General features: G+C 39.9%; 1 protein-coding gene across 16 annotated transcripts in view; it reads right to left on the bottom strand.

Moving 5' to 3' along the window:
- The window catches only part of ERC1 (ELKS/RAB6-interacting/CAST family member 1), a 524,562-nt gene that overhangs the window by 493,630 nt on the left and 15,027 nt on the right, over positions 1–15,905 (bottom strand). For all 16 annotated transcript variants that reach the window (XM_059683946.1, XM_059683950.1, XM_059683955.1 and 13 more), the window contains exon 2: positions 30–854. In XM_059683946.1, coding sequence (XP_059539929.1) covers positions 30–698 — 669 coding nt within the window. In that variant the 5' untranslated portion in view covers positions 699–854. The remainder of the gene's footprint in view (positions 1–29; positions 855–15,905) is intronic.

Genomic DNA, 15,905 nt, shown 5'->3' with positions numbered 1-15,905 from the left:
AAAGGCAAACATACGGAAAAAAAACTAACCTGGTTTTCCTCCTGCACAACTCTATACTGTTCCTTCCAAACAGTGATTTTGGAAGCTTCATCTTTTCTGAGGGCTCGCTCTTTCTTCAGCTCTGGGCTCCAGAAGGTCTTGATGCTATTCATTGAAGAACTTAATTTGCTCTCCTTTACTTCCACATCCTTCCGCAAGAGATCATTTTCCCTTAATACTTCCTTCAGCTGTGTCTGCAGATCCATGATTGTGTTATCTCTTGCCTGACGAAGTGAGTGAGGAACAGTAGATGCCATACTCACAGGAGGGAGGTGATGCTCTCCAAATGCTATGGTGTCACTAGCAACCCCACCACTAGCTATATTAGGGCTACTGCCCATAGCAGTCATCCTAACACCATAAGGCAGACGTCCCCCAGAACGGCCAAGTGTCATAGTGCTTTTAGGTGTTTCTGAACCCACATTTTCATGGTCACTTAGGTACATAGGGCCAGATGTGGCATAGGCAGCATTTAAGGACTGGATATTCTCCATTGAAAGGGTTTTCCCACTGCCACCTCCAACACTGCTTCCAGAACTCCCTCCTGTACTATTGGTTCGACGATGGCCCAAGCGAGGGGAACGTGGAAGCCTAGGTGAACGCCCAGGGCTCTGGTTGCTCGGTTCCACCTTCCCAACTGAGCGAGCACTTCCATACATGACTGCAAGATGAATTTATGTACCAGGAAAGGTATAAAGCAGAGAGCAAAATATATAACTCCGTGAGGTTTCTCTATGGCTGTAAGTTTGCTTAAGGCAAATCAGAAATAACAGGTCCTCAGCTGTCCAGTCTTGAAGAAATATCTTACACCATATCTGTAATGAGAAGATAACACAGTAAATCCTCCAATAATAACCATTTCCCTTCTAAGAAACACTTCATTACCGCCACTTGAGGAAGCTCTCCCTTCTATTCTCTATTTACTCATGCATTCAAAATTTGTTTACAGCACAATTTATTTCATAGTAAACATAATTTTATAAATATTTCACATTTCCCAAAAACTGAATATTGAAACCATACCAAGCAAATGAAAAAGTGATTGACAAGGAAAAAACTATTTGAAGATATGATTTTCTAACTGGAAACCCAAGAGTATAAAATGAAAAGTTATTAGGACTAATAATAAAACCCAACAAGTTTGTCAGACACAAGATTAATATATAAATAGCAATACTTTCTTGCACATTAGTAATAGTAACTAGAAAATATAATTTTTTAAAAGTTCATTCACAATAGTAACCATAAAAACACTTTTTGATATAAACCTAACAAAAAAAGCACGCTTTTTTTTTAAAATTACAAAACTTTACTGAAACAACACCTGAACAAAAGGAAAGATATCCATGTTCATGGATAAGAACACAAACACTGTAAAGGTGGTCAGTTCTTCCCCAACTACTTCAAATTCCAATGAAAATCTCTACAAGATTCTTAACATAACTCTAAAGTTGATTCTAAAATTCAAATAGAAAAGTAGAGATACAAGAATAACCAAACAACCTGAAATAAAAGAAAAAGAAGGAATATGTCCCCTAAATAGCAAGATAAATTACAGGCCCAGGATCCTTTGTTTGCAATCCAAAAATCCAAAATGTCTGAAAAGTGTTTTGTTTTTTTCTTTTTAACTCACTTAGGAGCAAAACCTGATCTGATCTAAAGTCACTTATTTTTTATATGCATCTCACTTACTGTGATTATTCATACACTTCACTGAGAAAATAATATGTAGGACTTACAGGATACTGCATAATGCCCATTGGATACTACTGGGGGAAAATATAGATTCTAATATCACGTCTGAACCCCAAGGATTTCTCATAAAGACTTATAGCCTTTTAAAGCTATAGAAATTAAAAATGTATAATACTGGTCCACAAATAGTCTAAATTATATATGTGAGTTTAGTATATGCTTAAAGTAACATTTATTTATTTATTTATTTATTTATTTATTTATTTTTAATATATTTTTATTGATTTCAGAGAGGAAGGGAGAGGGAGAGAAACACCAATGATGAGAGAGAATCATTGATCGGCTGTCTCATGCTCGGCCCCTACTGGGGATCGAGCCCACAACCCAGGCATGTGCCCTTGACCAGAATCAAACCCAGGACCCTTCAGTCCACAGGCTGATGCTCTATCCCTGAGCCAAACCAGCTAGGACCTAAAAGTAACATTTCAAAACAGTAAGGAAAAGACAAACATCCAATAATGGAGTCTAAACAAATGGTACTCTTGAAAAAAAATAAATCACATCCCTACTTCACACAGTACACAGAAATAAATTGTATATATCTTAAAAATATACATTTGAGCCCAGCCGGTGTGGCTCAGTGGTTGTATGAACCAGGAGGTCACGATTCAATCCCTGGTGGGGGCACACGTCCAGATTGCAGGCTCACTCACCAGTGAGGGGCATGTAGGAGGCAGCCAATCAATGATTCGCTCTGATCATGAATGTCTCTCTCCCTCTCCCTTCCTCTCTGAAATCAATAGAAATATATTTTAAATATATATATATATATATACATACACACACACACACATTTGAAAACTACTAAAAATGTTAGAAGGAAACAGGATAATATCCTATGAACTTAAGTTAAAGTAAGTGTTCTTAAATAAGAAACAAAAAGCAAAAACCATTTTTTAAAAAGCTAATACATTTAAATTATATCAAACAGACAAAGTATACCCCAAAAATCACTACAAGCAAAATTAAAAGGAAAACCCAAAACTAGGTGAAAAAAATATATCTAACATATGTATAAAAGATCTGTATACAAAATATATAAAGAGCCAGGCCAGGAGTGGCTCAGCTCTTGAGTATAGACCCAGAAACCAAGAAGTCACCAGTTCGATTCCCCAGTTGGGGCACATGCTCAGGTTGCGGGCTCAATCCCCAGTGTGGGGCTTGCAGGAGGCAGCCGATCAATGATTCTCTCTCATCATTGGTGTTCCTATCTCTCTCTCCCTCTTTCTTCCTCTCTGAAGTCAATAAAAATATATTTAAATATATACAATTTAAATATTAAAACATATTTAAATCATATATATAAGTCCTACATGGGAAATGCCAAATTTGAGACAGCAATAATTAGAGGGGAAGGGAATATATTATAAAGGGAGGTTGGGTGAGAGGGGAACGCTTGTGGAGGCTTTAGTTTCACCTGTAAAATGTTATATCCATACTACAATAAATCTTTAATTTTTTTAAAAAAATGAAAATATAGTCATATCCTACAAGTATAAAATAAATTTTTAAAACACAAAGTCAGATCAGGAAACCAAGATGGCGGCATAGGTAAGCACAGGAAATTGCTGCCTCGCACAACCACTTCAAAAATACAACTAAAAGACAAAACAGACATCATACAGAACCACAGGAAGACTGGCTGAGTGGAAATTCTACAACTAGAAGGAAAGAGAAAAGCACAATGAGACTCAGAGGCGGTGGGGAAGTAAAGTGCAGAGGTACGGAGGCTCGAGCGTGAGCGGAAAGGGGCTGGAAACGGAGGACGCCAGTATCTTTAGCAATCGGGAGGGAGGCACAAGCTCCCGATGGCCCTGACTCCAGTTCCAGGCGAGTCTCTGGGGACCCAAACTCATACGGGGAGAAACTGGACTGTCTGGCATCGGGCGGAACTTGAGGGCGGCTTTCTCTCAGAGGTGCTTGCAGCGATTACCAGGACACTGAGACCCGGGACCTCTTAGGGCAGGAATGAGGATCAGCCATAGCTGTTTGCTCCGCCCTGTTGATTCCCTGAGACCCTGCCCCACCCAAGCTGTGCGCAGAGAACTAAAATTACCTAACAAACTGCAGCTGGGTCAGAAAGACCCAGAACATCCAAAAGAAGGTCCAACAGCAGCTTGCATTGCTTCACAGCTGGGCCTCATCTGGGCACCTCCAAAACCCAAACAAGGAAGAGGAACCTGCAGATCTCTCCGTAGCTCCTGCTGGGTAGCCTCAGGCAGAGGCTAAATTAGCACCTCCTTAGATCCAAGAGCCAGTGTACCCAGTGGTCAGATTGGGACCATCCAGATTACAACTCCTCAGATCCATAAAGGACACACTCAGGGGGCAGACTCAGTGAGCACCAAAGCCCCACTGAAGCAAGTCTTGCCCCAGAAGGGTGTCTTCAGCACAGAAGTTCTCCCACTGTAGACACAGCTGATTCTCAAAGGCAATTGGCCTGGAGGTCAATTCCTCCCAGTGATACCTACAACAATCAAGGCTTAACTACAACAAGACAGTGCACACAGCCCACAAAGGGGTGCACCAAGAGTGTCCACCCCAGGTAATTGGGGAGGCTGAGCCACTGGGCCCTATAGGACACCTAGCACCGAAAGCCACTCTATCAACACAGGGAAACATAAAAAATGCGGAGACAAAGAAACATCACAAATGACAGAAATGGAGGAAAGCAAACTACTGGATATAGAGTTCAAAACCACACTTTTAAGGTTTTTCAAGAATTTTCTAGAAACCGCCGATAAATTTAGTGAGACCCTCGAGGATATGAAAAAGGACCAACTAGAAATTAAGCATACACTGACTGAAATAAAGGATAAAATACAGAGATCCAACAGAAGACAAGAGGATCCCAAGAATCAAGTCAAAGATTTGAAATACGAAGAAGTAAAAAACACCCAACCGGAAAAGCAAAAAGAAAAAAGAATCCAAAAATATCAAGATAGTGTAAGGAGCCTCTGGGACAGCTTCAAGCGTACCAACATCAGAATTATAGGGGTGCCAGAAGATGAGAGAGAACAAGATTTTGAAAACCTATTTGAAGAAATAATGACAGAAAACTTCTCCTACCTGGTGAAAGAAATAGATTTACAAGTCCAGGAAGCGCAGAGAACCCCAAACAAAAGGAATCCAAAGAGGACCACACCAAGACACATTATAATTAAAATGCCAAGAGCAAAAGACAAAGAGAATGTTAAAAGCAGCAAGAGAATGTCAGTTACATACAAGGGAGTACCCATACGACTGTCAGCTGATTTCTCAACAGAAACTTTGCAGGCCAGAAGGGAGTGGCAATAAATATTCAAAGTGATGAATAGCAAGAACCTACAGCCAAGATTACCTTACCCAGCAAAGCTATCATTCAGAATTGAAGGTCAGATAAAGAGCTTCACAGATAAGGAAAAGCTAAAGGAGTTCATCACCACCAAACCAGTATTATATGAAATGCTGAAAGGTACTCTTTAAGAAGAGGAAGAAGAAAAAGGTAAAGATAAAAATTATGAACAACAAATATATATCTATCAACAAGTGAATCTAAAAATCAAGTGAATAAAAAATGTGATGAACAGAATAAACTGGTGAATATAATAGAATCAGGGGCATAGAAGGGGAGTGGACTGACAATTCTCGGGGGGAAAAGGATGTGGGGGGTGCGGGAAGCGACTGGACAAAAATCGTACACCTATGGATGAGGACAGTGGGGGGTGTAAGGGCAGAGAGTGGGGTGGGAACCAGGTGGAGGGGAGCTATGGGGGGAAAAAAGAGGAACAACTGTAATGATCTGAACAATAGAGATTTAATTAGAGAGGAAAAAAGATAATCTACTTCAAAGCCTCCAAAGGGAAGCAGGAAAATGCTGCTGAGACAAAAGAGAAAAGCATAGAAGGGGAAGAGGCACAGCTGTGGAGGTCAATTCTTTGCAGTTAGCATTTTCTTTTAATATATTTTTATTGATTTAAGAGAGGAAGAGAGAGGGAGAAACATCAATGATGAGAGAGAATTACTGATTGGCTGCCTCCCTACATGCCCTCCCACCAGGGATCGAGCCCACAACCCAGGCATGTGCCCTTGACTGGAATCAAACTTGGGACACTTCAGTCTGCAGGCTGATGCTCTATCCACTGAGCCAAACCAGCCAGCGCCGGTTTAGTATTTTAACATCTAAACCCTACTTCCCATATTCATCAACACTAATAAAAGAGAAAAATGGTAATTGGCGTACGGCGATACCCTTTTCATTGGCTAATCAGGGCTATATGCAAATTAACTGCCAACTAAGATTGGCAGTTAACTGCCAACAAGATGGCAGTTAATTTGCATATGTAGGCACAATGCAGGGAGGCGAAAGGGAAAGCAGGAAGAAGCCCCCTGCCACTGACAGTGATCAGAAACCCAGGGGGGAGCTAAGAGCTGGGGGGCCGCCTTTGCCCTGCCCCCCAGCCATGATCAGAGAATCAGGTGCCTTTTCCACCCTAGCCAGTGATAGCAGGAAGTAGGGGTGGAGCCAGCGATGGGAGCTGGGCACGGTCGAAGCTGGCAGTCCCAGGAGCTAGGGGTCCCTTGCCTGGGCCTAAAGCGAAGCCCACGATTGCGGGGCCGCTGCAGCTGCAGGTCCCCGCTGCCCGGGCCGGACGCCTAGGCCAGCGGCGTCAGGCCTGGGCAAGGGGCCGATCCTGCGATTGGAGGGTGATGGGGGTCAACGCCTGAGGGCTCCCAGTATGTGAGAGGGGGCAGGCTGAGCTGAGGGACACTCCCCCACACACACACCCAGTGCACGAATTTCGTGCACCGGGCCCCTAGTTATCAAATAAATCTCCATGAGGTCTTAAAATAAAACAACAAAACTGAGTTCACACCTGGCCACTACTACATATTCATACTAAAAGCTTGTCAGCTAGATCAGGAAAACCATAAAACGAAGAATACTAGAAAATTCCAGACTCATTTTTCCATACAAGAAAAGCATTGGTCTCAATACCTATATACACACTGAGAGAAAACACCAGCCAGCCTGGCCTGACCCCACAGGCACCCATATATATCCACTCAGAATCCTGGAGTATTTATGGGTGCCTACATATAAAAATACTTCCACATACAACGATTGCATGTTAAAAGGCTAACTCTTCCCACAAATAGTTACAAGCATAACATGCAACTGCAAACAGCAGTCTCTCACTCCTTCCTCACAGATTAGAAGGATAATAATAGCTGTCTACAACTCAAGTCTCCAAAGGAATACCAAATATTCATAAATCAAACAGAAGTAGAAAATCCTTTAATGGCAACATAGTAATCTACTTCAAATTAATTACAATCGGATAGGTTGACAAAGATGTGCTATGACATATTTATAAGGTTAACTAAAAATATAATACATCAGCCATTAGCTATTTAAAGCATTATATGGGAAATTCTGACCTAAATCTCAAAATTACTACTTCTATATGCTGTGATGGGTTATACTAATACTAATTAGCATTTATTATCATAAAATTAGTTGAATATTTTAAAACACTGTATTTCAACATTTTAAAAGATTCTGTTCATTTTAAAGGGTTATAAATGTCACTAGGGGCAAGAAATATGCTCCTACCTTAGGCACTCTATGAAAAGATTAACAATTGTAATTCCATTCAAGTACAGTTTGACAGAATCTATCAAATAAATTTTAAATGTGCAAACCCCTCTGACCTCGAAGCCTCACTTTTAAAAGTATCCTCTATAAGACATATTTCACAAGTTCAAGAATATACATGCAATGATGTTCAATTATTGTATTATTTGTACCAGAAAAAAGAGAAAGAACCATGCCGCAGCATAGTTCAGTGGTTGAGCATCGATCTATGAACCAGGAGGTCATGGTTCAATTCCTGGTCAGGACAGAGCTACACAAGGCGTTTGGGTGTATATCCAGGTAAAGAGTTATGGTTTAAAAAAAAAATCCTTGGTAGACTTTATTTTGAGAAGCATGGTAACAGGTAGGAAAATAATAGACTCGTGATCAATGAGAAAGAAATTGTGATTTTTAATGGCTCTGCAAATTCTTTTTCTGAGCCTTTTTCTCAAGTCCCATCTTGCCCATTCTATCTGGCAATCTGCTATTCCTCAAATGTTTTGGAGGATATAATAATTATAATGCTTCCACCCCTCATCTCCTGACCCCCTATGCATTGTATACCTAGTGTGTGGTGGGAAATCTTGCTGTCTTCACAATATTTCCCATATGCTCACTAAGGTCAAAAATAACATTATACATTTTACATCTGTATTATTATAAATTATGAAAATATTGCTGCCTTTAGGACCAACGGATAGGTGGGATGTTATGTGCCAAGAACAGTTGGTGGTGGTAGGTGGAAATGCTGTGTTGAGAATGATTTTGAGACCAGGTCCAAAAGGAAGAAATGCTCACCTTAAATTACAGTGGCTTTTCTCTTTTGTTTCTGTTTAAATTTTTTAAACATTTTTCTTTTAAAAAAATATCATATACCCATTTGGGAAATTTTGACAACTTTTAAGAAGAAATTAAACACATTTCCTCCCATTCCTTTCTTATATATATATATTTGCAAAGTCAAGAGTATGTTAAATGTATATCCACTTTCATTTACTGTATTATAAACATTTTTTGTCAGACATGGATTGTAAATATATTTTTGTAGGCAATGTTAAATCATAAAAATTTCACTTAAACATTTCTCTGTTGAATTATACTAATAAAGCTGGTATGTCATAATTCGTAATATAGCTGTTTTTTCTATATTTTAGATCATTTTAGTATATTGGTTTCCTGTTTATAGAATTATTGGATCAAAAATATAAATGTTTTTAAGACCTTTAACCATTTCAAACTTGCTGCTTCTCAAATGTTTTTATTATTTTAAGAAAGAAAATCAACACTTTGAATTCACCTGCTTTTATTATTTTAAGGAAGTAAATAAAACATTGTGTACCTACAAGTTTTCACTTACAATTTTAAAATTTAGGACATGTTTCATACATTCAAAAAGAATTGTATAATTCTTACCTGTGTACTCACCACCTAGCTTAAATAAAATATTATAGAGTTAAAAACTCCATGTGTGGTTCTGCCTGATTATAGATGTCTTTATAATGATGTGGATGTTTAATTTTATCCAATAATACAGGTCTAAATCCAAGATCTTTTGGGCCAGAATTCAGAATTTCTCAACTATAAGAAAGGTGATATGATGCATATACTATATGCGGTATACATTATCTAACTTTCCAAACAAGGTTGGTGGGGGGGGGGGGGGATGCCTCCCAGCTCCTTCATCAAACATTGGTATTTCTGCATTAGTTCAGGTGTGGTTTTGTCACCAAATTAGTTACAAAATTTGGGGGTTTTCAAAGATATTTGAAATTCAAGTTTGTGGGTATGGGCTTATGAACATGTGTGTTTGGTTCATTCAGTTTGATCAGCCTGGTAGGATTTTTTTTAACTTTGTGTTAAACTGATCATAATGATGAGATGTGGATATAAAATGAAAATATAACTATAATACAATTTTTAATATTTTAGGATTTTAAAAAATCAGGATATCAGTGAGGACAGGAGTCTTTGGGAAAGGCTACACAACCTAGAACTAAGTGCCACAGATTGCTGATATAAGTCGAGAACATCCATGATTAAAAACCTAGTATTTGCTTCTAAGTATCTGCTTGACAAGATATTTGTCATGCTGAGAACTCACACTTGAGTCCTTACAATTAACTTGATTAACTGATTGATAAGAATTACTAAAAACCACGATTAACTTGATTGTAACTGAGTTAGTCACCTTCTCACTCTTCCATTAAAAAGAATGAAATGGCAATCAACAGCTGTTTTAAGTGTCATTGCTGCTTCAAAAAGAGGTGCTCTTTTTGGTAGGTCTGACATCAAAACAGTGCTCCTTTAGGTACATGGTTCTGTAATTTTTCTAGGAGCATCAGATTAAGGTAATACAATCTGAATGCCTGGTGTTAGAAATCTGATATGCTACATGCTGAGGGTGGAAGCAGAGACATATGTGCTTTCTTTCTTTAACTTGTAGAGGTCCTCCCTCTGCTCCCCCTCAACCTCCTGCTACTCATAAAGAGCTTATCAGCCTAGGGCCTAGCCCAATAATCTATAATAATAAAAGCGTAATATGCTAATTAGACCAGATGTCCTTCCGGAAGACCTTCCAGACAAAGCCAGGGCTTCAAGGTTAGCCCAGGTAGTGGGTGCCTGCCAGTGGCCGGAGGGAAGCCTGGGTCCCAGGTGCCAGCAGCCAGAGGGGGTGGGGGGTGCCTACTCTTAAATGAACTTTGTGCATTGGGCCTCTAGTTCCCATATAATAATGGTAAATGGTTGAGGTCTTTATTTAAGCTCTTACTTTATAGTGACTCTGTGTGTGTGTGTGTGTGTGTGTGTGTGTGTGTGTGTGTGTGTGTGTGTAAAAGTAATACATGCTCACTGTTAAAATAATTTACAAAGAAAGAAAAGAAGTATACATGCAAGGGAAAATCTGGCTTCATCTGACCTTTCAGAAATTATTAGATCTAAAGAATTTCTGTGTATATCCAAACATATATATGGAAAAAGAAGATGTAGTGCATATATAAAATGAAATATTACTCGGTCATAAAGAAGAATAAAATCCTACTATTTGCAATAATATGAATGGACCTAGAGGGTACTATGATAAGTGAAATAAGACAGGTAGAGAGGAACAGATTTGATTTCACTTATATGTGGAATCTAAAAAATAAAAACAAATGAACAAACAAACTCACAGGTACAGAGAACAAATTGATGGTTATCATGTGGGAGGGAGCTTGGGGGGCACTGGGTGAAAAAGGTGAAGGAATTAAAAAGTACAAATTGGCCCAGCCAGTGTGGCTCACTGGTTCAGCATCCACTTATGAACCAGGAGGTAACAGTTCAGTTCCCGGTCGTGGCACATGCCTGGGGTGAGGGCTCAATCCCCAGTAGGGGGCATGCTGGAGGCAGCCAATCAATGATTCTCTCTCATCATTGATGTTTCTCTCTTTCTTCCTCTCCCTTCCTCTCTAAAGTCAATAAAAATATATTTAAAGAAAAAAAATACAAATTGGCAGTTACAAAATAGTCAGGAGGATGCAAAGTACAGTATAGGGAATATAGTCAATAATATTTTAATAACTATGTATAGTGCCAGGGGGAGTATTAGACTTACCAGGGGACTACTTCCTAAGTTATATAAATATCCAACCACTATGCTGTACACCTGAAACTAAAATAATAATATCAACTAGGAGAACCAAGATGGCGGCGATATAGGCAGACGTGTCCCAGGTCGTGTCCCGGAGCAAATGGAACGAGCAGCTGAAGCTAGTAACACTCACACCGAATTGGCGAAATTGCTCAGCTGGTGAGAGGGTTTACAGCCGGGAAGAGCAGAACTCCCCTGGTAAGGTAAAAAAAAACCAGGGATTTGGGCAGGAAAGTTTGCCAGACCTCTGAGCCCAGAGAGTCGGAGGGAGACCGCGTGGCAGACAGCCGCGTCCCTTGGGACAGGCACAGCCCCTGACGGGGGAAAGGAGAACCTCGGGATTCCTGGCGCCACCAGGGAAATTGAGAGCTGGGTTCTGTGATCACGGAGGACTGAGCCTAAAGGGGGCAGCCTGAAGAGCTGACCTGACCATGCAGTCCCGGTAAGAGAAGAAGCTTACAGAAACCAAGCCTTCCCCGATTCCGCGGCCGGCATTTGTTTGTTTGTTTTCACTGAATCCTGTTCATGGGACATTTCGGATACAGACACTCACCTGTGCTGAAGAGAGGGAGAGTGTGCTGGGGAGTGGAATCTGGGGAGAGACTGGGGAAAGAGGGGGAGCCGGGAGAGGTGGTAGTGAATTGAGTGCTGAGACACCCCAGAGCCCGGGACTGGGGCAGCCACCCGCTCCTGAGAGGGAGTATCCTCCCCCCAGCCCCCAGGCAAGGAGCACAGCCACACCCAGATTCCACCCTGTACGAGATCAAGGATTAAGATAACCTGATCAGTCCCTGGGAGTTAACAGGGTCTGGCCTATAGGGGGATTTTCAATCCCAGTAACTAACTATTACGCAGTCAGCTCTGGGCAGTGAACTTCCACTGGACAGAGAGGCCCTATAGCCTCAGAGGCCAACCCCAGAACACTGCCACCCAGAGGCTGACCCACAAACTGACTCTTTGCTAAACACAAAATAAGGCAGTCTGGGAAATAAATGCGGCATGCTTTAAAATAAGGACTGTGGTTTACAACACAGAGGAACAGTATATCGCAGGGAAACTCAACACTCTCCTGAATACCTGGAAGGTCTAAGGCGAGCCACACTGAAGAATAGAAGAAACGAAGGACCTTCACTACTGCAATTTTTTTTCTTTTTTCACTTTTTAACTAAGAAACCAATTTTTTTTTCATTCTTTTTTTTTCTGTTCTTTTTTTTTTTCTTTCTTTTCTTCTTTTTCCATCACCTGATTTTACCCTTTTAATTACTACCTTCTTATTTTTAACCAGTATTATTACTGCTACCATTTTACCATTTTTTAAAGTGCCATTTTATTTTTTCTTTATTTTATTTTGGGATTAGTGTTCACCATTCTATTTTCATCGTTATATTATTGGTTGTTTCTAGTTTGCATTCATATCCAGGGAGCTGTTGCTGGAATTTGTTGGGATTAATGGCTGTTCTATAGGAGTATTCTCCTCATATAAAAAGTCTCTTCCCTCTTCCACTTCATTCTCTCTTTTCGCTCTTTTTTTTTCTTTTCTTTTCTCGCTTTTATTTTCCCCCTTCCTTTTTCCCAATTTCATTTTTGCACTCCCTTTTTTTGGTCCCTACTTTTCTTTTCCTTTTTCTCTTTTATCTTTTTCTCTTCCTTCTTCCTTATCCCCTAATTCTCTTAATTCAGGTGGTCACCTTTAATTGGGGTTATTAATATCGTGAATATATTTGTGTATAGTGCCTGGTACGTGGTGCCTTTTTGTGTTGTATTTTGTGCCTTTAAATCAATGCAGCAGATCCAAGCAACAGCAACCTCCTGAGCACCTCATCCTCTGCTGAGGAACAGCAGCTGTACGTGAAACCTCGCCCCACCAGCCGGAAGAGCCACCACAGCTGTGAACAGCACCCACCAGAGGAGCTGCTGCCAACTGAAGAGCAGCAGCTACCGCAACCGCCCGAAGAGCAACCACAGACCAAGGAGTCACTGCCACCCACTGAACGACTCAACATCTAGATATGTCAGTGAGATCAAACATGGGTAGACAAAGAAACCCCCAAAGGAAAGAGGAGGACTCTCCAGAAAAGCAGCTAAGTAATACAGAGGCATGCAACATGACAGATAAAGAATTCAGAATAAGGATCCTAGAGTGCATAAACCGGATGGAGGAAAAAATCGACAACCTCTGCAAGAAGCAAGAAGAAACAGATGAAAAAATCGATAACATATGGAAGAAGCTAGAAGAAACAGATGAAAAAATCGATAACATATGGAAGAAGCTAGAAGAAACAAATGAAAAAATCAACAACCTAAGTAAGACCCAAGAAGAAATGAAGAGTGATATAGCTGCAATGAAAAATTCCATTGAAAGTATCAACAGTAGACTAGGAGAAGCAGAGGACCGAATAAGTGAATTAGAAGAAAAGGAAGCAAAACACACCCAAAATGTACTGCAATTGGAGAAAAAAATTAAAAGACAGGAGGAGAGCCTAAGGGACCTTTGGGACAACATGAAACGAAACAACATACGAATAATAGGAGTACCAGAACAACAGAAAGATGAACAAGGATTAGAAAACCTACTCGAAGAAATAATATCAGAAAACTTTCCTGAGGTGGGGAAGAAAAAAGTCACACAAGCCCAGAGAGTCCCAAACAAGGTGAACCCGAAAAGACCCACACCAAGACACATCATAATCACCATGGCAAATGTTCAGGACAAAGAGAGAATCTTACAGGCTGCAAGAGAGAGAGGGAAAGTTACATACCAGGGATCTCCCATTAGATTGTCAAATGACTTCTCAACAGAAACACATCAGGCCAGAAAAGAATGGACTGAAATTTACAAAGTGATGCAAAGCAAAGGACTGAATCCAAGAATACTCTATCCAGCAAGGCTATCATTCAAACTTGAAGGGGAAATAAGAAGCTTCACAGACAAAAAAAGACTAAGGGAGTTTGTCACCACCAAGCCAGCAATGCAAGGAATGCTAAAGGGACTGGTATAAAAAGAAGAAATAAAAAGCTCAGAAAGAAAACAGCCACACACACACACAAAAAGAAATGGCTACAAACAAGTACCTTTCAATAATAGCTTTAAACGTAAACGGACTAAATGCTCCAACCAAAAGACATCGAGTGGCTGAATGGATAAAAAAACATGACCCATACATCTGCTGTCTACAAGAAACCCACCTCATTAGAAGGGACTCACACAGACTGAAAGTGAAAGGATGGAAAAATATCTTTCAGGCAAATGGAAAGGAAAAGAAAGCTGGGGTAGCAATACTTATATCGGACAAAATAGACCTCAAAGTGAAGGCCTTAACAAGAGATAAGGAAGGCCACTTCATAATACTAAAGGGATCAATACAACAAGAAGATATAACCCTGGTAAACATATATGCACCCAATGTAGGAGCACCCAAATTCATAAAAAAACTCCTGGAAAATATCAAAGGAGAGATCGACAACAATACAATCATAGTAGGGGACTTTAATACACCATTGACAGCACTGGATAAGTCCTATAGACAAACAATCAGCAAAGATACAGCAATCCTAAATGACTCACTAGATCAGATGGACTTAATAGACATCTTCAGAACACTTCACCCCAAAGCCAGAGAATATACGTTCTTCTCAGGTGCTCATGGGACATATTCAAAAATAGACCACATATTGGGTCACAAGCAAAGTATCCCCAAATTCAAGAAGATTGAAATCATAAAAAGCGTCTTCGCAGACCACAATGGCATAATATTAGAAATAAACTACAATAAAAACAACCCAAAAAACTCAAACACCTGGAAGCTAAATAGCATGCTATTAAATATTGATTGGGTTACCAATGAGATCAAAGAAGAAATTAAAAACATCCTGGAAACTAATGACAATGAAAACACAACAATCCAAAACCTATGGGATACATTGAAAGCAGTCCTGAGAGGGAAGTTTATAGCTCTACAGGCCTATCTCAAAAAACAAGAAAAAATGGTAGTAAATCATCTAACTCTACAACTCAAAGAATTAGAAAGAGAGCAACAAGAAAACCCCAGAGTGAGCAGAAGGAAGGAGATAATAAAGATTAGAGCAGAAATAAACGACATAGAGACCAAAAAAACAATACAGAAAATCAATGAAACCAAGAGCTGGTTCTTTGAAAGGATAAACAAGATTGACAAACCTCTAGCCAGACTCACCAAGAAGCAGAGAGAGAGGACCCAAATAAATAAAATCAGAAACGATAGAGGCGAAATAACAACAGACCCCACAGAAATACAAATGATTGTTAAAAAATACTATGGACAGCTTTACTCCAACAAACTAGACAACCTGGAGGAAATGGACAAATTCCTAGAAAAATACAGCATTCGAAAACTCAATCAGCAAGAATCTAAAAATCTCAACAGGCCAATAACTATGGAAGAAATTGAAGCAGTCATCAAAAAGCTTCCATCAAACAAAAGCCCAGGACCAGACGGCTTCACAGGGGAGTTTTACCAAACATTCAAGGAAGAACTAAAACCTATCCTCCTCAGACTACTACAAAAAATTCAAGAGGAAGGAACACTTCCAAGCTCATTCTATGAAGCCAGCATCACCCTAATACCAAAACCAGGTAAAGACAACACAATGAAAGAGAATTACAGGCCAATATCCCTCATGAACATAGATGCCAAAATCCTCAACAAAATCTTAGCAAATCGGATCCAGCAGTACATCAGAAAGATCATACACCATGACCAAGTAGGATTTATCCCAGGGATGCAAGGATGGTACAATATCCGCAAATCAATAAACGTGATGCATCACATAAACAAATTGAAAGAAAAAAACCACATGGTCATATCAATTGATGCAGAAAAAGCATTTGAC

Source organism: Myotis daubentonii, chromosome 2 (genome assembly GCF_963259705.1).
Source record: "Myotis daubentonii chromosome 2, mMyoDau2.1, whole genome shotgun sequence".
NCBI lineage: Eukaryota > Metazoa > Chordata > Mammalia > Chiroptera > Vespertilionidae > Myotis > Myotis daubentonii.
Note: the sequence above shows the minus strand (reverse complement) of the source record. Positions and strands in the feature narration are given on the sequence as shown.